This window comes from Protomyctophum parallelum (assembly GCF_964188405.1).
Source record: "Protomyctophum parallelum genome assembly, chromosome: 2".
Classification (NCBI taxonomy): Eukaryota; Metazoa; Chordata; class Actinopteri; order Myctophiformes; family Myctophidae; genus Protomyctophum; species Protomyctophum parallelum.
In genome coordinates, this window is record NC_139699.1 from 52,860,106 (window position 1) to 52,885,714 (window position 25,609).

Here is a 25,609-nt window from a genome sequence, read left to right on the forward strand (position 1 = left end):
TGACCTGGTTCCACTTGTACTCTCTTCGGAGTTACAGTCCACCTGGTTCCATTTGTACCCTTTTCAGAGTAAAAGAAACACCAAGGCTTTTACAATGCACCTCCAGTGTTCACTATAGTGGGTCATGAGCTGTGCAAGGAGTGATTGAGCTTAATAGAACTACAGAACAGAACTACAGCTGAAAACTACAAGTCCCAGTGAGGCTCTGCTGACTGGTTGGTGGGTGGGTGGTCCTCAGGCGTAACTGTTGGATGTGACCAGTAGCTCGTACGCCGGGTCGTGAGTCCTTCTGCACAACACCACACACGCACATAGCATCCCCAGCATCTGCAAGACGCGCGCGCGCACTCACTCACACACACACACACACACACACACACACACACACACACACACGCACACGCACGCACGCACGCACGCACACACACGCGCCCCCCTTATTGGCAACTGAAACGCAGCATGTGCCTGTGAAGAGCATGTTGAAGCTGATTCACCAACGTTGATGGAAAATGCCACAATGATGTGAAATCATAAAATAGCTTGAATTGCATTTAATGATTTCTGGATACATAAACTTTCTGCTTCAAGTGTAGTGTAGGTATCCAGCACAGACATGGCACTGCTAAACACTGTCACCCTGCTTGATTTACACTTTGTTGTATGGCGAGGTCGCGCACCAATACTCTAGCCGAGCTTGTAAATTGCTTATTGGCTCAACAGCACACAAGAAAAACCAAAACATGGTTAATATGGACAACAGACTAGTGTCACAATATCATGTGAGGTTAGCTGTATATTCCACCTAGAGCCGCCTGTGACCATCTGTGTCGTTATGCCAATTAATTAATTTCCTCCCCACACATTTCTGTGTGCTGTTGTAGCCTACTGGCTCACCTGCCAGTGAGGAGACCTCACCGGGAGGACGTAGCACCTCTGTCCTCCTCCTCCTGTTCAACATTCCCACTTTTGCCATCCTTTTCTTACTACAGATAGCTGTAGGAACATGTCAATACCTTCAAATTTGCAATACAACTTTGGAAAATAGATAAAAAATGCCCCTATATGCCCGGCACCCCAGTCCTGCAGATGGCAACGCTATGTGACCGAGTCCCGAGCCACATTACAGTGATGGGTAAGGTAACAGATGGGGCTACAGCAGGTCAACAGTGTCACTGCACCTGGCCCGGTAGGCTATCAAGGTTATTACGGTATACGACAGGCTTTCAATACCATCAAACAATACATACACTCCTCGTCCTATTAACCCATATAGACCAGAGGGTTTTTAAAGACGCCTTCAAAATCCTAACCTACATTTTCAGAAAGTTTTCTATTTTTCATTCAAAAAATAAATACAAAATCCTGTTGCTATATACTTTACATAGCAAACATCTAAAATGACACAGATGCTTTCCCAGTTTTAAAGGTCTACCAACGGCCAACGGCTATCCCGGTCATAATGTGATAAAGGGATACAGAGATGCTGAGGTGATGTAATACACAGCATCATGAAAACATTGCCACATATACAACTATCTTGAGATGACGTGTTCGAACTACAGAAGCAGATGTGGTTTTATTCAACAGTCACTCTGTCACCAGCACCCACACATCATCTCTGCTCAGCCCACTGACGTGTCGGCATGTCATCGGCTGTCACTCATCTGGTCATCCAGTAAGGCACTGTATGCTGCTGAATCTATGGAAGAAGGGTGCTTCATTACCCATCTATTCAGTGTTCTCTGGGTCACAAGTATTTAAACCCAGCAAGACTTTTGTAAGTTCATTGCATATTAGACACACAGCACTGTAGTTAGATGATGACATATACGGTACATGATGCATTGACTTTCTTTTTTACAGCCTCAGACAGACACCCCTTTCTGTGTGTCTGTCTGTTTGTCTGGGGAAAAAACACAAAGGGCTCCATCTTGTGCCACAACTAGCCGATCTACATTGAGACGTTTGTAGATTTTTTAAATGGCAAATAAGTTTAGGGATAAGGGTTAAGTGGTCGCGCAAGATATAGCCCAAAGTATTTGTGACGTGAAGTATCCCTTTAACCCTTCAAACCCGTCATAAGTTCCCTTAAACTGAATGCACCTGCTGCAGCAAAATAAATACAGAACATACCAAGTGTTTCGTATGATGGGGTGCCTGCAGTCGCACTTGCCAGTTAGAACTCCTTGTGTGTCGCGACTCTCGCGAGGTTCCGAGTTCAAATCCGACTCCTGTCATGTCTGCAGTGTTTCTCCATCTTTCTATCCCTTTCCTGTCTCACTACACTGTACTGTCTAATATAGATGTTGAAAAGCCCTGAAAAAATATCTTTGAAAAAAATAGTGTTATGATCGTTTTTAATCATTGCATATAGGTTTTATGTGTATATCGTTAACTGTTACTCTACAAACACTATAGGAATGATTACTATCAGAATATAAAGCTTTAACCTGTACGTTTCAATGCAAAGATATAGCACCGTAACAACTTATAGTATAATCTATGTTATACTTTGTTGTGTGACAGTGTTTGGCGGCAAAAGTAGCAATGGTAACGCAATGACACGTAACTTTATAGATCTGCTATTTTTGTGGATAATCCGTGGTTAATTTGAGGTTAATTCCCATTTATCTGTATCACAATGAAATCTCTTTTTAAGATTTTAAATGCATTTTTGAATATTAATGTTATATTATCATTCAAATGATCAAATCGAATTGTTATAGCCAAGTATTTGGGGCCCACAGGCCGAGAACTGCTGGTCTATGTCATATTTTAAGCATACTGTACACAGATAGAAGCTCATGCATGTGCATTGTGTTTACCTGTATGGATGCGAAGGTCAGAGCAGCCCAGATGACGTACATCATGATCTCCTTCAACTTCTTCACAACTAGAGCCTCACAGCCCTGATGGAATCCAACACAAAGCCATTTACTGAGTTGACACTATATTATTTCATATGTGGAAATAAAGATCATACATACATACTAGAGTTGGGCCTTCTATTAACCCATTCTGACCGGGCACCCATTTTGGTGTCAGCATCATGTTATGCTTTAGCTATTTAAAAATAGCAGATCTACAAGCTCATATCGCGCCACCGAGTGGCGCGATACGAGCTTGTAGGTCTGCTATTTTTTGAAAAATCGAAGAACGACTGACATTTTTTAGAATCTGATCTCAGGTCAGAATGGGTTAATCAGACCAGTGTGTGTCCGCAGTGGAAACCTCGTATGAATCTGATCTCAGGTCAGAATGGGTTAAAGGAAACTACAGTTGTGCACAGAGCCTATAGAGGGTATGTGGGTGACATCATCATCATACAAACATATAAGCTCACTTTTCCACTCGATTTGCCACTCATTTTATGCATGCGGCCATGCACATTACCAAGGACTGGTAATACTGGCTTTAACCACCTGGGGGTGTCATTAAGCTCAAAGGCTCACACTCCGTGATCTTGTTGTGATCAGCTATTTTCGGCTTTAGGATAAAAAATGGCAAAAACATTTATTCCATTTGGACCTGGAAAGCCTATACGTTGTTACACCTTTCATCCCGGGAAAGCATCCGTGTCAGTTTAGTTACTATAATGTCACTGTCGCTCCTCTCCAAGTTTCAAGTTTCCTTTTTTTGTAAATTAAAGGCCTACTTCATCATACAAGAATGTTCCACAAAAGTAGTGAAAACACTATTTGTTTTTTTAAATATTAACAAAAGAAGATTTTGACATACAAGGTTTTCACCCGACTACTATTGTGCAATGTGGCCCTCTGGAGTGAGTGTGGAAATATAGTGGCCCTCTCCATCTTCAAAGTTGCCCAACACTGATTTATAAGGTAGAATCAGTCTCAGGTCTAGATGGTTTAAATAAAAGTGGCATTCATAAAATCGCAAATGTGTGTACCTCCTGATAGAGGTCATTGGGTCGGGTCAGGGTGCCGGTACAGTTGCTGATGTCGGGCTGACAGCAGCTGAGCGGGACGCTGCCGTTCTTGGCCTGTTTAAACCAGCGGGTGTTCCTCCAGTCAGAGTAGTTGTGAATGCCACAGCACTGAAGCTGCAAGGACAACACATGGAACACACACACACACACACACACACACACACACACACACACACACACAAACACACACACTCTGTGTCAGGGTTTCCCAAATGGGTCGCACGTACCCTTTTCCCCCCTTTCCTGCATTGCTTGTTATTTCAAAAGAGATTCAAATTTAAAAAACAATATTTTTCATGATTTTCTTTCTTTTTTTTCAAAATAATTTTACACATAAAACAAACACACACACACACACACACACACACACACACACACTCACATGCTTCTCACCTGTCTCTGCACATAGTCGATAGCACGGCTGGGAGCATCAGTGTTGGTGCCGTTGTATTCATTATAAACCTTCTGAATGGAATGATTCACCTCATCCTCCACCTTAAATACACATGAACATGATGCTATCAACATCTATGTACAATCCATAATCTATAAACACTTTTTTCTTTTTATAATTTTTTATAATTTATAATTGGGAAAATATGTATCTGCGTGCGTGCATGTGTGCGTGCATATGTATAGTATGTGTGTTGTGTGTTACCTTTGCTCTGTATATGTATCCCAGCACCACCACCACACACTCTGTTACAAAAACCAGCAGAAGGATGGCTGCAAACTGAAATGAAAACATATGCACCTTATCACCTTGTTTATACTTTGTTGTATGCCGGTGTGACGTCACGTGAAATAAATAGCTGCTCAATGAGTCGCAGATGCGACACCGAATGTAGCCTACCTGATGAGAGGCAGAAAAGTGAAATGAAGCAATTTCATATTTTTATCTGCCAGATGAATATCTACAATATACAAGAAGTATAACAGCTTGAACTTGAAGCGCTAAGGAAACGGTCAACTATCTCTGCTCCTCAGGTCTGCCATTGTCTGTCACTGTCAGATTTAGGGCAGCCAGCTTGTCCATCTGTTGTTTATCACATATTGCTGTGGAATCGAGTCAAACGTGTATTTGGAATGCCACATTCCAAGTGCTTTTCAGGGTGTTATTTTGGGGGGGTCAAGGCCTTAAAAGGTTGAGAACCACTGATGAAAGCAACACAGCATAACATGCAGCTAATTTCATAGGTGACAACAGCGTCATACTAACAGTCGCTAGTCCACAGGAGCTTTCGCGTATGGTGGCACAGCATCCGATCACCCCGATGATGAAGAGCAGTGTCCCCGCCACAATGATGACCACCGCAGGGACCAGCGTGTACACGTCCTCAAAGAAATGCTCATAGTCATCGTATGTGATGAACACATATGCCCCGATGTAGCACAGAATACCTGCTGCTGCCTGCACAGAGAGAGAGAGAGAGAGAGAGAGAGAGAGAGATGTTAATATTATACTGTATTTTTCCCAGTACATCCGTATTTAGTAGGGCCGGGACTAATTGCGATTAATTAACTACAGAAAAATGTATGCATTAAAATAATTAACGCATTTTAATCGCACTATTTTTTTCACTGCAGAACGTTGTCACTGGACAGTTTTCAGACGGACCTGCGCACCAAGTGTCCGTGTCCTCTTCAGACAATAACACCACCAGACACTGCAGACAGTTCACCAGACTGGGGGAAGCCGCTGAGATCACTTTGCTTGTCCCCGTGGATTGGAAATAGGATTTAAAAGGCTATCCGATGGTAGCGTGGATTACAGCACAGTTGTGTGCAATTATTCAATAAAGAATTATTACCCCTATTACTACAAAAACAATGTTTTATTGCTTAAACCTATGTATTCACTATTCATTGATTCACTAGTATACCAAAATCCATTTGAAAAAATTGCTTTCTCACTGTTCTCGGGTCAAATAATGATATGCGATTAAAATGCGATTAATCTAGATTAATTAATCGCAAAGCCTCTGATTAATTAGATTATTTTTTTTAATCGAGTCCCAGCTCTAGTATTTAGATATGAAAGTGCATTAGTTTCTCGGAGCTCTACAGACAAACAAGGGGTTGAGCTCCCAACTTTTTTCAGTTTGAGAACCAAAAGAGAAATGTGGTGTCTCCCCGGGACTTAAAAGAAAGCCTTATGAATGAATCACTTAAGCCCTATTGCAAAAATCGTAAATAGTTTGAAAAAGTTTTGGATTTTTACAAATACATTGTTTATGTATTATTCTTTTTGTTTATGTCAGACCCATTTTGGCCCTATAGGCTACTGTATGTTTTTCAAACAGTGCTTCATGCAATGATACATTCCTAGACCTAGAATGCCTGTGATCATTTAATTATACTTCGTAAATTTTCATGTATCTCAGGCATAGATGGCTTGCACCGGGAGCTGGTCGATTTGAAAATGTGTCCGTGTGCATCTCTTGAAAAAGTGGAGATAATTCACTAAATACGTGTTTTGTGCCAGAACTTTCACATGGATATAAAACTAGAGGACCATTTTTCACACCACGTCTTTGGAATAATTTAATGGGCGAGTACAAACGGAGCATTCATCACATTTAGGCCGCCCATGTAGAACCCGAACTGAAATTAACCTGTGTGTTCTATGGCTCTGTATGTGAAATACTGTACATACTGTATGTAACAACAAGAGCCGTTCTAGGGCTAATACATTCCCTGCCAGAAATAGCAGATTTACAAGCTGTGGGCTAAAAGTCCACAGCCTGTTTAAGATATTATCTAGACAGAAACAAGGGGTCCAAGTAGGCCTAAAGGGACAACTCAACCGGTCCAGTTTACTAACTAGAGGGTTTAGAATAGATGATAACCTTGATGTTATATTAACTGGTTTTGGTGAGGACCCCGCAGTGGTCCCCAGACCTCACGTTGAGAACCAGTGATGTTCTGCCTGTTCATTGTGAGGTTGGCATTGATGCCAGGCTAGCTGTATAGTCCTATCCGCATATTCACTTGAAAATAGCAGATCTACAAGCTCAACACATCGCAATAAAGCTCACAACACATCAAGATGTGAGGCGTTCATTAAAAAATCACACCAGTGTGAACCGAGTGGTGCAACTCCCGTCTATTGGTTCTCTGTATCATTCCAATTTGTATCGTTCCAATTTCTTCTCTGTATCGTTCCAATTTCTTCTGTATCGTTCCAATTTCTTCTCTGTACTCTGGTGCCCCCTACTGGTATAAATAAGTAACATACTCGTGCTCATAGGTACACACACACACACACACACACACACACACACACACACACACACACACACACACACAGGTACACCATTGCATGCTGGATGTAGGAGTGGTTGCACCACTCAAAAAGATCTGAGATTTTTTTATGTATTAGCCTATAAATATTATTACATTTTAACAACACAAATCTTGTATGGAGGTCCCTGGAACAAAATATTCAGATGGGGATGCATATTCAAAATATACATACATTTATTAGAGGTCCTGACATTAAAAGAAAAGTTTGAGAACCAATATTCTAATCAAATGCATATAAAACTGGGAGTCCTTGAAATAAAATAAAAATGCCAGCTATGAATTGGCATAACGTCATCCAACCCAACGGTGCATGATGTCTGCGCTGCAGCAGCAGCCATCATTAAACCACCTCAACCCAGGCCAGCTGCTGCTACAGCTTACAACAAATTAAAGATAGCAGACCTATCCTATAATGTTCAAGTTCACAATCACAACGCGTCGGCATCTTGAGATTTTTTTTTTTATCGTTTAGAACACTGTAAATACAAATCTGGCTTATGGGGACCGTTCGCGGCTCGCTGGTACTACTCTTTCCAAATGGGGGTCATGTGCAAATCCTTTTGGTGTCCTTCCTTACAGTCCTTTTAATGTTCGAGATTCGACTGCTTTACAATGTTAATCATCTGTCTTTCTGCTAGATCAAACATCACTGCTTAAACTGCAAATATAGCCTACAAAACTAAAACAAATTGTTTGTGTTAAAGTTGGGTCGTCTGCTGATCGCCAGCAGCCGTTTGGCGACTGGCGCAGTTGTCTAGCATCCATGCATGTTATCAAATGAATGCAATGAATCCATTTACATTGGGGGATAAAAAGCCTTACCCAAAATATAAGATTAAGAAACACCAGCACGGTTTTAGATGACGTAATCCCACACTGCCCCATGGTTGCGTCAGGGCTGGGAATGGACAAAACAAAACAAAAAAAACAAGATATAAAAATGTACCGATGCACCTGCAGCCTCTCTGTTCTTAGAATAATAACATTCATAATAAAATGGCTCCGCCGTGTCCCCGCCCCCTCCTGAGCGGATTCTGCAAGCGTAGGAACCAACCAGAGCTCTGCAAATGTATGTACCCGATGAGGTCATCTCTCAAAACAAACTGTGTGACGGTACAGATGTTGATGATGATGATGGTGATGATGGTGGTGGTGGTGATGAAGGTTATGATGATGGTGGTGGTGATGAAGGAAGGTTATGATGATGGTGGTGGTGATGATGGTGATGGTGCAGATGAAGGTGATGATGGTGATGATGATGATGGTGATATTCTGCAACATTGGACTCATGCATTTGCTCCACACAAAAACATTGCAATATGGGCTATTAATGTTAGAGTGGTTCTCAACCTTTTCAGGCCGCGATTCCCCAAAAGAATCGAGGATCCCAAAAATAATCCTATTTGAAAATAATCAATAGAATAATCACTGAGAAAATAATCCATAGTTTCAGCCCTATTATTATTTATAACTACTTCACATAATGTAAATGTGATATGGGGTCACAACATGTACGGTACCAGGGTGACCAGATGTCCCTCTTTGCGTGGGACAGACATTGTCCCACATTGTGACTGGCAGGCAGCCTTCTTTGAATCTGTTGTAAAGATCTCTCATTGTCTCTTCCTGCAAGATGTGTTTTTATGCTATTTTCGCCGAAGATATTTAGTAGGCCTATCGAGCAAAAACAGGAAGGGGCCTATAGTGAGTACAAGACTAGGGTTTTTATAATTAAACTATACCCCCTGTTATTTTGCTTAATTTCCTGATGGTTTCAAAGGGGAAACAATGTAAGCTGTAGTTATTATGCTATGTGTGGTTTATGCCACAGGGTGACAGTGTTTCACTATTTACATATACAGCTGGATGGAGACAGTGGCAGCAGCACTATTAGTGTACAGTACAATACATTTTGAATCAAACATTTATTGTCAATTATTTGGTGATGAGCCTAAATACAACCAGTTTTGATTGATTGATTGAATAGTTTATTTGACAGAATGTATAAACAGAGTACAGTCAAACACTCAGTCCAAAAGGAGTAGCACCAAAAAAAGTCCTTGCGTTTTTGTTTCCATTTGGGCCCTATGCAATCAATTCATAGACATGACATGAACAATAACAACAAAAATCAATATCCTCACAGGTAAAAACAACAAAAAAATCAAAAAGGAAAAAATAAAACACTGTAAATACAGTGAGGGGGAAAAGGAAGGGGGGGGGGTGATCATTTCCTCTCCCTTGGGCCTGCTGAAAGGTGGATTTTCAGGCCTGTTTTAAAAGATGCAAGTGATCTGCATTTTTTTTGAGGGAGCGGGTCAGGGCATTCCACGCTTGGGTGGCAGTGCTGTAGAATTTACCCATGTTTGTTTTTAAACTTTTAAAGTGGGCGGTATCAGATCGTTGTTCTCGCTCCCTCTAGTTTTGTGTCTGTGCCTGGGTGTCGACCGCTCACTTTTGTGAGGTAGTTAGTCAGGTATGTGGGCACTGATGGCCTTGAGGCCAAGGTTGCATTTACAATTTTTAAAGTCAATCCCATTTTCAGTTGCTTAAACAGGGACACTTCACCCTTTTTGCAAAATAATATTGTTAATGACGTTTAGAATATTTAGAACACTTTCCTGGGGTCTTTGTGTGTAATATGTGGTTTTAGATATTTTAGCAGTGAGCCCAGTGTCTCTGATGTCATGGACACTGGACTACATGTTGTTTCAGTAAGACAGCCCTCCCCCTATCCACAAGGAGGAGCAGTGCACCAAAGCATTATGGGAATTGTAGTCTAGGAAGTAAGTAAGCCCAGTGTCCATGACATCAGAGACACTGGGCTCACTGCTAAAATCAAAAATATCTAAAACCTATCTAATAAAGACCCCCAGGAAAGTGTTCTAAATCTTATAAACGTCATTAACATTTATTTTGGAAAAAGGGTGAAGTGTCCCTTTAACTCTGTCTTCTACAGTACCTGGAGCCAGTATACCATAATCCCTTGATACAAATGTCCAGAGACATGCATGTAAGATAACAAATTCCCCATGCGAGAAAATGTGAGGTCACATCTTTCTTTAACCCAAGCAAACCAATTATTTTGGCCCCTTAAAGATGGAAGATGGATTACCCCTCCAATGAGTGCCTGTGAGGCCTTGAATCAATAGCCCGGCTCTATATCCTGAAGTTTCAACTTTATAAAGTTGAAATTGAAAATGTGTACCTTTTATGTTTCGTATTACAGGCAAACAGACATGGCATTGCAACTAGAAGCAATAGATTTATTGTGGATAAGAAAAGCCATCCTTTCACGTTTTGGTCCCTATGTCATTCTTTTTCAGAGCATAATATAACTGAGGTCCACATGGTCACAACATGTGAAAATTATGTCATGAATCATGAGTCATGTCACCCAAGGCAAACAAAGAAACAGGCAGACAGACAGACAGACAGACAGACTTGTGAAGTTGAATGAGAAGGCAGCAGCTGCCCTGAGTGAGAGAGACCAGAGTCTGACCGAGAGATGCCAAGCTGAAGAGAAACGTGACATGATAATGATTAATGCAGCAAGCGCTGAGATGTCTCTCGTAGCCTATAAAGTATGCTACAGTACAGGCAGTACACAATACATATCAAGTACACTGTATCTCAAGTTCAAGTACACAGACTTAGATGTACTGTACATGCATGGACAATTTATAACACTGTCAGAAGCCGCTAAGGGCTGATTCGACCCTTTTGCACATTTTGAGGGGTAGGTCAATGGGCCTACAATGGGCACCTTGTGCGTCGCGTGGAACCCCCGGCTGCCTTAATAGTGTGTGAGATTAATATATTTTGGGGCATAGCCTAAATGGCTCCAGCCCTGAATCGCTAGCCACGCATTAAAAACAATGTTCTAGCGATTCAGGTCTGGTGATCACTCGATGATGTCAAACAACAAACATGGCTGCCCCCAATGCCCCCACTGTGGTAACTTGCGACCATATCCCAATCTGGCTATTAAACTGTACAAAAAAAGTCAAGTCCAAGTCAACACAGGCAAGTCCCAAGTCAAGTCCAAGTCCTGGACTTTTTGTTTCGAGTCCCAACCAAGTCCTAAGCATTTTGTTTCAAGTCCCAACCAAGTCCTAAGCATTTTGTTTCAAGTCCCAACCAAGTCCTTACTTTTTGTTTCGAGTCCCAAACAAGTCCCACCAAGACATAATACTAATTAATGATATGTAAAGATTTACATAAATCATAAGCATTTTCCACAATTTGCATTTATTATTAAACAAGGGTTCTGGAGTCCACCAACAAAACGCACCACTCTGTACAATGGGGTGGTTGTAGTTTGTCTCTCTGCTCTTCTATTGAGCCATTTAGATCATGTCAAAGGTCATGTCTCACAGAGACACAGGATCTGACACAAATTCAATGTTTCCCCTGAGCAAGCAGGCTATTATTATTACAATGGTAAAATGTCATTACTTGCACTGAAACCGTGTTCAAATCCAGGGTAGAAGAGGAATGTTACATTATATACCATTACCAAACCATTTTACATGTCATACAAAAGATAATCAGATAAACTTAAACAATAAGAAACTTAAACTGTGCACAAAAATAAGGAAGACTCTAATACAATCAAACATTAAACTGATGCTCTAATTCACTGTTCCAAAACAGCAACGACGGCAGGAGTGAAGCCGGTATGTGTTTGTTTATGTGCAGCACGTGGAACACAGGCGACGCTAGTACACGCTACTACATGATTAAGGTTACCAGTTTAAATTAACAGAAATTAAAAGATGTGTCCTGTTTTGAACTGATACTGATACTTTAATGTCGGGGAATCAATACGAATTACAAGGCGATTTATGTGCTGTCCTCCTGTCTCGTTGTTGTTGTGTTACCGTCAATGGGACTGTGAGTTTGTCAGCGTTGCCATGTATCGTGAGAGAAATAAGCAAACCGACCAAAAAAGAAACAAGACAAAAACAAGCAATTTTTTTCTCCAGAACGTTACACTTTTTAAACATTTTAATATTATTTGGGCTTGCTGTAAGGCAGGGGTCCTCAACTAGAAATGCTGAAGGTCCACAAATATTTTTTGAACAAGACCATGGTCCAGTCTCATGCGCACGAAAATAAAATTGCTGCGCCCCTCACCTAGAAACAACCAATTACCAAGGTATACAAACCGGGTTTGTATAGCCCTTTCACTTTGACAAAATATTCATTATTCACACCTCCAGCACTGAGAAAACTGTTGCGCCTTTCTTCGTCCTTTTTTTCTTCAAACTTAACTACGGTAGCGGTGGTCTCAAAAACATAATGAAAACTTATTCACACCTCCAAAAATCCAATTTTGTTTCATTCAACTGAATGTGTGAATGTGAGCCAGTCAGCGCAACATTGTCATCATGACATGCCCATGCCCATAATACACACATTAAGAGTGTTAATTGCGTTTCTGGGCATTGATCGAATACAACGGAGAATTCAACTTGCGGTTGCGGTGACCTTTTTTCTTCTCTTTATTCTGTTTTTTTAATGTTTTGTTGTGGCTTTCGCCTTTATTTTATATTCTTTATGGAGGGACAGACAGTATAGGCTGACAGGAAATGGGGAGAGAGATGGGGGGTCACTCCCCGATCTCTCTCCCCATTTCCTGTCGGGATCGGGAGTCGAACCCGCGGCACACTGCCAGACTGGATTACCAGCCAAGGTGCCTGGACCACTGAGCCACGGCCCAGGCCTTTTCTCCAGGGTGCGCAGAGAGGTGTGCCGCAGTCCGGTCGTGGACCGCGGTCCGCCTGTTGAGGACCACTGCTGTAAGGTATTAAGTGACTTGAAAATGTTCAAGTCAAGAGGGCTCAAGTCAAGTCAAGTCTCAAGTCCTTGGCGTTCAAGTCAAGTCAAGTCTCAAGTCTTTGGCATTCAAGTCCCAAGCAAGTCCAAGTCTATTTTTGATTTGATCAAGCAAGTCTAAAGTCATCAAAATCAGGACTCGAGTCCAAGTCGAGTCTCGAGTCCAAGTCCCCACCTCTGGCAAAAGGGCAGGCGCTCTAGCACTACCTCATGTCTATCTGTGCTTGACCCTGGGACACGCTGTAGCCTGTAACCACTTAGATGGCAGCATCCATATCCTGGGGAAACCTTTGCAGAAAATAGCAGATCTACAAGCTTGTAGATCAGTGAAGCAACACCTTATTAGCTTGTCCTGAAAAGCATTATGTCCAAACAGATTCGGATATAATGAGGTACCCAACAGAAATATGTAAAAGAGAAAAACTTGACAACCACTCATAAAGATGCTGTGAGCACACAATATGTTTTTGACAAAGAACAATTAGGTGAACAGCTGCATACCCAACACCACAGCCTCACACTATTGGCCACAGGAAAGGATCAAGACTTATTTATTTTAATAGAAACCTGGTCATATTTTTGCTGATTGGCTTGTCCTAAATGCAACCAGGTGCAGCAAGGAATTTACACTTAGACATGACATTAAAATTGTACGACTACGCCACCTTGAGGCATCAAGGAATAGAAGGGATAGGTGAATACTCTAAATTGGGTTCCCCACAAACAAATTCACACAATGAGACATGAGACTCCCCCCAAATACATTTATTAGTGGAACACAGACAAACTACAAATACTGGCATAAATACTGAATTTATTAACTAATTAAAATCACACATTGCAGTCACAGCTCGTAGGAACCAGTTTGCTATACTACCAATATACCACAAGATAATAAAACAGAGGTAAACATCAAAGACTACAATAAAAAACTTACAAAACAGAGTCAGCTGCCAGTGGGCAACAACCACTTTTAGGGGAAAGCTAAGCTACAGAATAGGCTACACCACTATAACCACCTAAGAGCACAGCACACACAGCAAACAGCATACAAAAGGATGAAGGAGCGCCATCGTGGAAAAAGAGGCTTGCACAAAGAAAGAATTCATGCATGTAGGCTATTGGAGAGTGCAACTACCGTATTCAAGCTACATAATCATTTTTGTGGACAATTAGTGTTTGCTAATTTGCATACGCCTAAAAACAATGAGCAATTCTAATCTGTGCCCAGTTGGAGCTGTACACATGTTGTTTTGAAAATTATTATAATTATCATTTGAGAATTGTGCAAAAGAAATTAACCCATTAAGACTTGAGGCAAATTCGTTTTTTAAACCTTTTCATGTCAAGGACCCCAACGAATTATATGCATTTGGCCGCGGACCCGTCTTAAAATACTTTGTTCCAGGGACCCCTAGAAGCAAATATTTTAGTAAAAATGTTCGCTTGGAAAATAAATAAAAATAAATAAATAATAATAATATTTGACTGTGTATTAAAGTCTGCATGGTTAATTTGTCTATTGTTATTCCAAGAGTGTACAATTGGAACCAAATATTGGCCATCAGGTCCATTTGGTCCTGTACACTTTCAGAGTTAAATTAACCATTCACTAGTATAAGGTCGCATTCATACCAGAGAGCTTTGCTGCGATTAAAACGAATCCTGCTGCGCATTGTCAGAAAGTGCGCTTCGTTTGGCAGGTGTGAAGGCTCATTCGAATCCTAATGCGCAGCAAATAACCGCATTTTACTCCGCCCAAAAACGTGGGTTTCGCTTCGCTTCGAATCGCACTTGACTACGATTCGGTGCAGGTGTGAATGCAATCCGCAGTAAATAAAGCACATAATGTGGCGGGTGAGGAGCTGAACACAGTTGGAGACGGAGAAGGCATATTTTACGCAGCGCAAAGATGTCCCGTTACTGTGGATAGACGTGGTCGAATAAGGAGACTGAAGCCCTGATCGAAATGAGGACGTGTACATTAATCAATTGCTTAAGAAAACACATAAAAACACTGCAGTGTATTATAGCCTACATAATATTCTGTCTGTCTGTCTGTGCGTGCCGTAAACATGGAGTGCTGTCACTGTGTGGGACTGGGGAGTTATATCAGTGCGCTCATGCAGCGCTGTGCCTCCATGCCAGGGGGGCAGTCAGCCAGATATTTCGTGAAGCCTCATTTGAAATCGGTAGTTCATATAATGGCCTGTTGTGGCGCTGGGCTGGACCCAAAAAGCCCCATAGCTCCATAGAGGCCCATGTATTTTGGCCCAACTTCACCTAGACTGTATTACCTTAATAAACATGGTCATGAATACTTTCTTCTTCCAGTCACTAGTTTAAAGTCTCATTTCTAATGTCATAATATTCTTTTTGGAAAATTATGGTCCCATTAATTAAAAAAATGACCATAAAGAAAAAAAAACATCGCGTATGTTCTGAGGGGCGTGGCTACCGTTACAGTCTATGATCGGGATTCCCCTCCCACTCGAGTCAAAATAAAAACCAACGGAGAAGAAGGGGGGAAGTCCCGCCTCGTTGTCTGGGCAGCCAATGGCCAGCTGGTCCAAAACGGAGCCAGCCAATGGCCAGCTGGTACCAAACGGATCTAGAAAGATGGCGATTTACAATGAAGCGATTTCAGGCTTCATTTTACGTTCATGTTAGACCCGGAGAACGCTTTGTCCATATTTTTTACAGTCTATGCTCCATGCCCAAAAGAACAGTGTGTGGCGGCTGCGTGCGTAGAGAGAGAGAGAGAGAGAGGGGGGGGTCCCAGATGGCACGACACATGCACGTTATGAGTGTAATTTTATCACCATAGATTTCACTGTGTAGGCTATAGTTTATGAATGGAACACATTGATAAAGGTCCCCTCTGCTGCGTTTCCAATTGCTGCGAATGACAGTGTGAAGGCAAACCCCAGCCAATTAAAAATGCAATAATCCCAATTCCCCGCCCATACGGATCTGAGTCTACCGAAGTATTAGGTGAGAATGTGACCTAAGAGACCACACCTATAACCAGGGGCGGCCTTAAGGATCGGGAGGCCCTGTTCATGGCGTCATAATTTCAGTGTGTATTATCGGACTTCAAAGCATGAACAGCATACACAGCCAAGTAGAAAAATACACAAAAGCAGCAACAATTACAACCAAACAATACAGCTCGAGTACCTGCAGTGATTATTAGCTGCTGCCAACTAGGTAAGTGGACGTACAGGATGAGGCTGAATCATTGACAAGGCTGATTGGAAGGCTGCGATGCAATGCAATATTACTTCTACTACTACTACTACAAGTCCTATCTGATTGCATTAAACAACGTAAACTCACTTTGCCACTCGATTTGCCACTGACTTTATGCATGTGCATACAATCTATAGAGACAGAAGAAAGCAGAGTAATAATTGAGGAGGAGGAGGTTGGGGTGGGTGGAGGAGGATGACATACTTGAAGCAATGAATAACAGAAATGGCGATCTACAAGCACAGTAGCTCTGGTCCATAGCTCTAAACCCTTCATTAGAGATATGGGACTGTTGTCTTCCTGCATGCCCTCGCATGAAATGCAGACCAGGAAATATAAAGAACGTTTTACCTACTCACCAATACAAAGGCAGCTTGTGTCATTATGATGAATTCCTGTTCTGTTCTTTAGCTACATAGAAGTGTCTATTTGTATGTCTCTAAATGTTTTGATGAATTGAACAATGTGGACCCTGTTGTAAACAAGTGTAATGCTTAATTGGGTCGTTCACTCACAGTTGACAGTCTTTGTATTGAGTTTGTGCTTAAAATGTACTGTAAATTCTACAAACTGTTAATAAATATTTCAATCAATCAATCAATTAGAAAGCCTACTTTCCTTAGTGGACGCACTCTGAGCCCCCCATCACAAGTATAAAATGCCCTTTTTTGTCCAGAAAGGGATTTTCTTTTCACCGGAAGCCAAGGAAAGATCTTGTCTATGAGATTTTCTCTTGGTAATATCGGTAGAGGGTGCAGTGGAGTAACTAAAACATTTATTTTCTGGTGGAAAAGGGCAAAGCCGGCTTAATGCAACGGCAGCAAGGGAATAGGGCTATGGACCAGACTACAAGCACAGCAGCTGCGCAGTACTCCCCATGTTTGGTCTGTCTGTCCTGAAGCATTCAGAACAAACAAGTGAGAGATCGCAGGTGTATTCATACTGTGGTGATTGCAACAAGGTTTGGCTGTGCTGAGTGGAGGCAGGTGTCATGCAGAGCCATAGAGTAAGACAGAGCTACGACAACCCCGTTCAGTTCATGGGGCCAGGCTCTTCTACATAGACTTCTATTGAATAATAATAATAATAATACATTTTATTTATAAGGCGCCTTTCAGGGCACTCAAGGTCGCCGTACAGGATAAAAACAGTACAACACAGTTAAAAGCAGAAAAATAAACTAAGGCACAGCTTGCAGCAGATGACACAGGTCACACAGAGGCATAGGCCTGCCTAAACAGGTGGGTTTTGAGGTGAGTTTGAAATATGGTGATATTGGGGGGGGGGGGGGGGGGGGACAACCAGAAGTTAACGGAATGCATTGGAGTCTATGGGCTCGCGCGAGTACATGAACCACATGACCAGGCTGTTTCCTGCCCCCTCAATGTCGTAACTCTGTCTTACGGCTCTGGTGTAGTGGATACAGGCCGGTGATTGTGAATGGGGGGAGTGGCCACTGAGTGAAGGCAGCAGTCGATTGAGAACAGGGAATGGCCGTCAGCCGTGATAAGTAGAGGGTGGTCTCCGACTCCTAGAACTACATTGTATACAACTTCCCCTTGAGCATCTGAGCATCCTGATTCTGGGGGGAAGATTCGTCAGATCTACAGTACTGTAAGCTCTGCAAATTCCCTCCTTCCCAATGCACAAATCCAAAATATATGTCACAATATAGGACCAGTACTAAATGCACAGAAGATAATGCCATCAGGTACATTTCTATCTTCTGTTATGTACATTTTGGAGACAAATGTTGTACTTTTTACTCTATTTATTTGCTGTCTTTAGTTGCTTTGTAGATTGAAATGAACAATATTGAAATCTAGTCAAATAAATGAAACTGGGGTGGTATTTTATGTATGTGCAATTTTGTGGTTTTTGAAATAGCCCACTGTACTTTTCCCATAGAAAGTAGGTGTGGTTTCATTCACTGCTGCAGTTTTACACAGGTTTAATGTTTGTCTTCAGTTCAAAGTTTGTTTAGTAAACGCATTGACAATAAAGGGGAAATTTATGTCATAATGTGTCACATCATATTGTCTCTTTATTGTTAATGGCGTTTAATGTTTGTATGGCACCGTTTGTTTTACATCACCATTACATCACCTAATCAACACCAGTTAGACTTTAATATATTAGCGCCCCTCACTTCACACAGGTGTGATTTTTCCTTTTTATCCTTTGTGCATATTGTTTTGTATTTGTTGATGCATTATTATGTTATTTATAAGCTATGTTCATTATTTAATTGAATACATTGGACCAAGTGACTGTACTCACTGCATGTTGTTAAAATGTCTTGCATAAAGTATTCAATCAATCAAGTATCTGTGATGTGTTCATTCCTACAGGAAGTTACTAAAGCATATAGCCCACGACTTCTATTCCATATTATTAATATTAAAGATGTAAGTGCCCAACATGGAATTTTTCCACTGCATGTCGGATTATGTTTATTTCAATAATGTCTGCGTTTTTTAATTATCATAGCATCACATCACTGCATTGTACCCTGGTGATAAAGTGTTAAGTGGCTGAATTGTGACTTCACACTTTCCTCTCCAGTGTAAATTAGGCTGAAAGATGGGATGGGATGGAATGTGTGTGTGTGTGTGTGTGTGTGTGTGTGTGTGTGTGTGTGTGTGTGTGTGTGTGTGTGTGTGTGTGTGTGTGCATGCGTGTGACATACTTAGAGTTGGTCCATAGGAAATTGTTTTTTTTTTTTAAATACATAGATATTACATAATTTTACAGAAATACAATAACATATGAAATCTCTTTTTAAATTACAGAACCTGCCTACTGACAATGTCACTGGCAGGTTTCTGGACTATCCACAGCGCTGCTCTGAAATGGTTCCATCTTCTAATGAGCAGTAATAGTGTTCAGCCTTCTGATTGGTCCCTGACTGACTAACCAGCAGGCTCTTTCTGCCTTGGTTCTGCCTTATATTGAATTTGCTAAAACGTCTTTTTGGGAAAAAACTAAAAACAAACATGATATGCCCAGTCACCATGCTGCACCTGTGATGTTCCTTTTTACTGACACCAAGTTTAAAATAAGAATTGAGTGCACAGAATATCAATATGAAGCAACTGAAAAACATGTTATTTCAATGGTAGTGGATGGAGAGAGAGGACTTTTATCCAACCACGAAATGGCAACCAATGGGTGCGAAGAGGGGCACAACCACGGGTGGGACTTGACAAAGGGTGAATTACTAATTACTATATGAAAATATGCTTTAAAGGATTTTTCATTTGACTCGTACAAAAACATGATTTTCAAATAATAAAAAAAGCATCTTTACAATACAGCAGATCGAGGTCACCGACTTTGCAAACCAATGTTTTATTTAATATATAAATATATTTGTTATAAACAATGCAATTTCAACACACATCATAAAGTAACAGGAAAACAATTTCGCCCACATGATTTACCAACGGTATTGCAACCTGTGCATCTTCTATGGTCTATAATGGCGTTGCAATAGCAGATCTACAAAATGTACAAGCTCACAACGCTTTAGTTAGGGAAAGTTTGTGACCAATCTGCTAAATAAATGCTTATACCAACTTACGAAAAACACTCATTGGCTAAAAACGCCAACAGCCATAGCAACTTTTCCAAATGTAATGACTCATCAGATTTGTGGTTATGGCCGTTTTTAGCCCACAAATTGTTTTTCGTGCAAAACAAACGCTTGCAATGGATTCAGAATCATGAAAAATCCCTAATTTGACCCACCACAGAATTAAGATTTGAAAATGTTGCCTGCATATAGATTGTTAATGGTACCCTAACTTTCAGCATGCAGCTGTCACAAAGTTTCCCATGGGAGTTGGGTTGGAATAAATTTAGAGGTGATAGAGACACCTTTATGACAACATTTCTGAAGAAAGTTATTGGTAAGAAAGTTTATTTTGCAGATTGGCTAACTTATCCTATACTACTTTGCATGGCATTGCATGTGGTGAGCTTGTAGATCTGCTATTTTCTGACAAAAACCTGCGACAGTGTTGTAGGCAGCGGAGCTTACCATACAATCATGTTAAAGCATTTAACAGAGACATTAAGACATAATCGATTCGGATGGCGACCTCAGCGTGTTCACACGCGTGGGCGGCAGCGCAGTTTGATGATGTCACATTCTGTTGCTTTGAATGTAGTTCTGTAATATCTTCATCAACACCCCTGTTTCCTACAGAACACACAATGCAGAGACACAAACACACACAAACAAACAGTTAATCAAACTACCGGTAATAGATATAATCATTTAAAAAAAACTTTTTAATAAAAGATAATCAATTGTGGCCAAAACATTTATATTTTCCTTTTTTCTTAAATGTGGTTACATTAAAATATAGCAGATGCACAAGCTGTCAAGGTAGACCTAGAAGCTCACAATGTATGATAACAAGGATTACAGGTTGTATAATAATAATAATAATAATAATAGCCTATAGAATATAAACAAAAAAATATGCAAGACATGTAGGCTACTTCTTTTTCTAGACACTATATGATGTATTTACTCATTTTGGAGCATATAGCCAAAACAGCATCAGCATGTGAGTCTGAATCATGCCAATGTCAATCATGTAATGTTGCAATACTTTTCATTACAAAGCATGAATGAAATGAAAAATATAATTGAGTAAAAATGAATATAAAGTTACAATAAATTTGCAATATGCCTGCAGGATTGCCTCTATAGTCTCACATGACGTAAACACTGAGGATTTATCTTCAAAACCACTCTCAAAGAGCACTTGGTTGGCTGCAATTGAAACTGGCCCCAGTAAAATCTCCCTTAGGCTATAGGCCTACTGTATATATATTTTTTTTTGAGGGGCGCTAGCCCCTCCTATATATATATATATTCAGCTATTAGTGTAGATTGTCGTCTTACAAACATTAAATTCCCATTGACAATGAATGGAGAATTTATGTGCATACGTGTCTGAGCATTAGTGTCATTAGTGTCTATTTTCGTCCTACACAAAGATTACATTCCTATTGACAATGAATGGACAATTTTATGTCATAGTGTCTGCGCAAATAGACATGTTACGTCATGATGATGTATGATGATAAGAGCCCCTCACATGTATATGATATGAGCACTTCACACGGGTGTGATTTTTCTAACCATTTATATGAAGTTTTTGCATAGTACTGTATATTTGTATGTCATGTTCTGCAGGTTCCCAACCACTGGTACTATAGGCTACCCTCTGGTGCCCCCGTCTGGTGGTACACAGATGGGGCCAAAAGTGGAATGAAATATTCATATTACTACAGGTAGTTCTTCTGACTAGGAATTGGTTAAAATATATCCAGCCATGCTGAAATGAGCATGACAGCACACCTAGCCATTAATAGAAGATTTGAGAACGATTAATCACATTAGAAATATCATCAGGGGCGGCAGTGGTGGCAGTGGCTCGGGGTTAGAGTGGCTGGATGGTAACCGCAAGGTTGCCAGTTTCGAACCCGGGCTCCCCCAGAGTTAGTGTCAAAGTGTCCTTGAGCAAGACACTGAACCCCTAATTGCTCCCGATGTGCTGGTTGGTGACTTGCATGGTTTCCGCTGCCAGCATTGTGTATGAATGTGTGTGAATGGGTGAATGTAATGCACAATCTCTGTAAAGGGCGCTATAGTGCACCATTTATCATCAGTTGTGCTGATTATAGTGATTAGACAGTTTTGTCAGAGCAGCAGCATTATTGGTTTAGTAATGGAACAAAAAGGGCAGGTATACATACGCCCCTGTCTTTTATCAGTTATTAGTGGTACATGGAGAGACACATATTTTCTGATGTGGTAGGCCTATAAAAAGGTTGCGAACCAATGCTCTATAGCAGACCTTGTATTGAACTGAAGGCCTACTTTCCTATGTGCTTTTTTCAGCAAACTGTTATAAAGCATTCAATCAACAATCAATCAACAATCAATCAATCAATCAATCAATCAAACAAACAAACAAACAGTGTGTTCATGGTGGTTTCTTCCCCCTCACCTGACTCTTGGAGAGGCTGTCTGGCTGCGCTTTCAACCCGACCCGCAAAACCTCCTGAAAAAGATTCCCAAGAAGATAATTCTCCCTCACATCATCATCATCTTCTTCGTTGCCATCTTCATCATCAGAGGAAGGCTGCAAGGGGCTGTCCATCACGCTCTTCTTGCCCATAAAATGTCCTTTAAAATAAAAATAAAAAAGTTAATTGACCGTTAATCGTGCGCGATGGACAGGCTTAGAAATATGTTCTGCACAATCCTGCATTTATGACAATTTCAATAATTGATTATAGGCTAATTAACGCTACAGTTACGTATATATTCAGGCTAATGGGCAATGGTCCTCAAACTATTTTATGTCAACTGTCAAGGATCCTCCAGTCCAAACTGATGGATAGGCTATTATATGTCCGCACCCCTTTAAAATGCCAATTAATTAACACTAGAATGACTGAAGTAAAATGAGACACAAGTAGCATGTGCTTAAATTCATATTTAGAAAATGTTTCAGATGTCAAACATTTCTGAGATGATAGAATGGTGATGGATGATGATGATGGTCATGGAAGGGGAACATTCTGAAAGCTTCATGGGCAAAGATAATAAACATCAAAATAAAATAAAATAAACTGTCCAAATGACCTCTCATGCAGACATGCTAGTGTATAGAGTGGACAGGGGTCGAGGGGTGCTGTAATACCGAACTTTGATTTAGCCTATGAGGGTGGATTCTGGCAATGTTTTTCAATGGGAATCGAGGGTTAATTGTTAATTTACGGATTTCTGCCAAAAACCTCGTTCTGATTGAAAAGCAGATTCCGCCCAAACAAAGGCATAGTTCGGTGTGACCTGCATGCACACCAAATATTAAGAGAATATTTTCAAGGTTATTCAAGGTTTATTATTATTATTATTAGTAGTAGTAGTAGTAGTATAGTATTATTATTTTTCTCAAGATTTTAAATAAAAATGTCTATTTTTGAATAGCCATATAAAATAGGGTTACACTAAATAGGTTAATTTGGTTGTTCCTCAGTCATTTTGCTGGGGAGCCCCTGGGGCACTCCATCAAGGACTGATGGTGGTTCCCGGACCCCACTCCGATCACCATGGTGTAAAACGAACGAACGACAGTTCAAAACATATTGCGCATAACGTGCGTAAAAATGAATTTCTTCTGAAGAAAGGATATCAAATATTTATTAGCAGAAATAATATATGAAACAAACAAGACGGGAGAATAGAATAAGACATACAAATGCATGACGACATGTTGTTATGATTAATCTTTAGCCCAAAATATATCGCGCGTAATAATCGCGCGAAATGCGTAATAACGCATTTCGAGGGGATATAGGCTACATACCTGTTGCCCAAAGATTGCCTCGCGGATTCACTTTAATTTTCGCAACTTTATTCCTAAGATCTGTCAGGTCGAAGTTGACCGCGCTGGTTAAAGAAATGAAAGAGAACAACACCAGGTAGGTCAGTACTAAGCCAGAAGGACACACTATCGTCAAGCCTCTCATTGCGGGAAATAATCTGCTCATCCGAATATTTCTCCAAGTGTCAAAACGTCCCTTCTTATTGTCCGTGGTGGAGTAACGGCGGTTCGTGCTTTTTATATGCATGATGACCTGGGTGGGCTCGGTTTTGTGTGCGTAGGCTACGAGAAGTGTGATGAGTATGTGTGCGTGTGTGCGTGCGTGGAGCCCGTTCATTCAGTTTAACATTTTGAAGTGGCCACCCAGCGTTCATTTAAATGTGAGTCACACAAACTGATAAGTGTCCAGTATTATAGAATGAGACCTCTAAGTGCAGGCAGCCCCAATAGCAACGAGGGTGAAAGAAATGTCTCCCCTTGAGTCATCCGTCAGCCTGGGTACGAAGTTCTACGAACCCCAATCCAATGCAGCGCAAGGAGCGCAAGCAGCGGTCCTCGACGCAGGCAGAGCAAAAGTTCCCCTGGCCTTTGGCAGCAGAGAGCAAAGGCTTTATCTCCTTTACTCGACGGTAGACTCGACCCCCTCTTTCTGAAAGAGGATGACACTTCTGACAGGAATGGGAATGGGAATCATTTTCCACTTTCCACAAATAACGGTAACAAGAAGACTCGCCACTTTTACCGGGGCGACTCTTCACATTCTGGCGAGTTTTTTTCACTTCATTGAGAGAGTGTAGGCAAGCGCACCACAGCTCAGTGGACATTAAATATAGGCTAGGCTACCATGTTTGATAAGTCATATAAAAACCTACTTACACCCAAATGAAAATATAAACTTCACAGATTATAGATCACTTGGAATTATAACAATCTGTTGAGTATTGCCTGAATAATGCCACTAGTGAAATCGCAACTTTTATCGATGCGCCATTGCAAACCTTGTGGAGCCTGAACTTTGGTCAGCTTCTATTGTTTTAAATGTGCTATATAAAGTTTGATTTAATAGGCCTATATTGGAGCAGGTGCTGGCAAATAACTAATTACTGTAATGCCACGCAGTGAAGTTGCGCAAATGTCAACTCAATTAGCAAGCGGAGCTGCTCTCATGCACTCTGCAGCACAATTACTGCAGATCTCTTTTTAAAGTTTACTTATGGTTTACTTTCAACCATAAACCATAATATGATTGACAAACCTTGATTATAATTCTTCATCGACCAACAGCGCATGCAGCATGACTATGAGGTAATTTAACTATGTGGGATTTCTCCATCGGCATCGAATCGCTCTGAATCGAGTCGTCTTCACTTTCGGGGCGAGATTGCTTCCCCTTTTGGCGAGTCTTATTCACTTTCCGGAGAAAAGAAAAGAGAGAACTCGCCCCGGGTCGAGTCTTCCGGTATTCCAAATAACTCGAACCCCTGAGCTAAGCTCAAAATCCCTATAACCATAATGAATACATGAAGAGTGGGCAGTGGGCACCTAAATATTATGGCAGTGTTTTTATTTAATTTAATTTCTCCACCCCTAAAATGTAAAAAGAAAAAAAGAAATGCATGCATGGTCAGCAGACATCATGCAGCATCAAAATGCACAGTTCAATAAAGGAGAGAACACACCAATATGGAATAAGCTAATGTTTATTGGAAAGATTTTGGCAGCAGTTTAGCAAAGGCAAAATTATGGCAGAGCATTATTTTGGGGATTAGACTCCAATTGCATTTATTGAATAAGATTAGCTTTTAATAGGGAGAACCCCCAAAATAAGTCTTACCGATGCAGGTGAGAC

At 40.9% G+C, this 25,609-nt stretch overlaps 2 protein-coding genes across 2 annotated transcripts; both read right to left on the reverse strand.

Moving 5' to 3' along the window:
• Positions 1-234: 234 nt before the first annotated feature.
• Positions 235-8,204, reverse strand: tspan3b (tetraspanin 3b; the record flags this gene model as incomplete). Its single annotated transcript, XM_083757459.1, has 7 exons — positions 8,078-8,204; positions 5,169-5,360; positions 4,608-4,682; positions 4,343-4,444; positions 3,911-4,063; positions 2,826-2,909; positions 235-327 (listed from the first exon to the last, which is right to left on the reverse strand). Exons 1-7 carry the CDS (start codon positions 8,138-8,140, stop codon positions 235-237), a joined length of 762 nt encoding a protein of 253 aa, XP_083613585.1. The 5' UTR covers positions 8,141-8,204.
• An 11,564-nt stretch (positions 8,205-19,768) lies between these two features.
• nmbb (neuromedin Bb) lies at positions 19,769-23,951 on the reverse strand. The gene is made up of 3 exons (XM_083757726.1): positions 23,743-23,951; positions 22,378-22,556; positions 19,769-20,552 (listed from the first exon to the last, which is right to left on the reverse strand). Exons 1-3 carry the CDS (start codon positions 23,924-23,926, stop codon positions 20,496-20,498), a joined length of 420 nt encoding a protein of 139 aa, XP_083613852.1. The 5' UTR covers positions 23,927-23,951; the 3' UTR covers positions 19,769-20,495.
• Between the last annotated feature and the right edge of the window lie 1,658 nt (positions 23,952-25,609).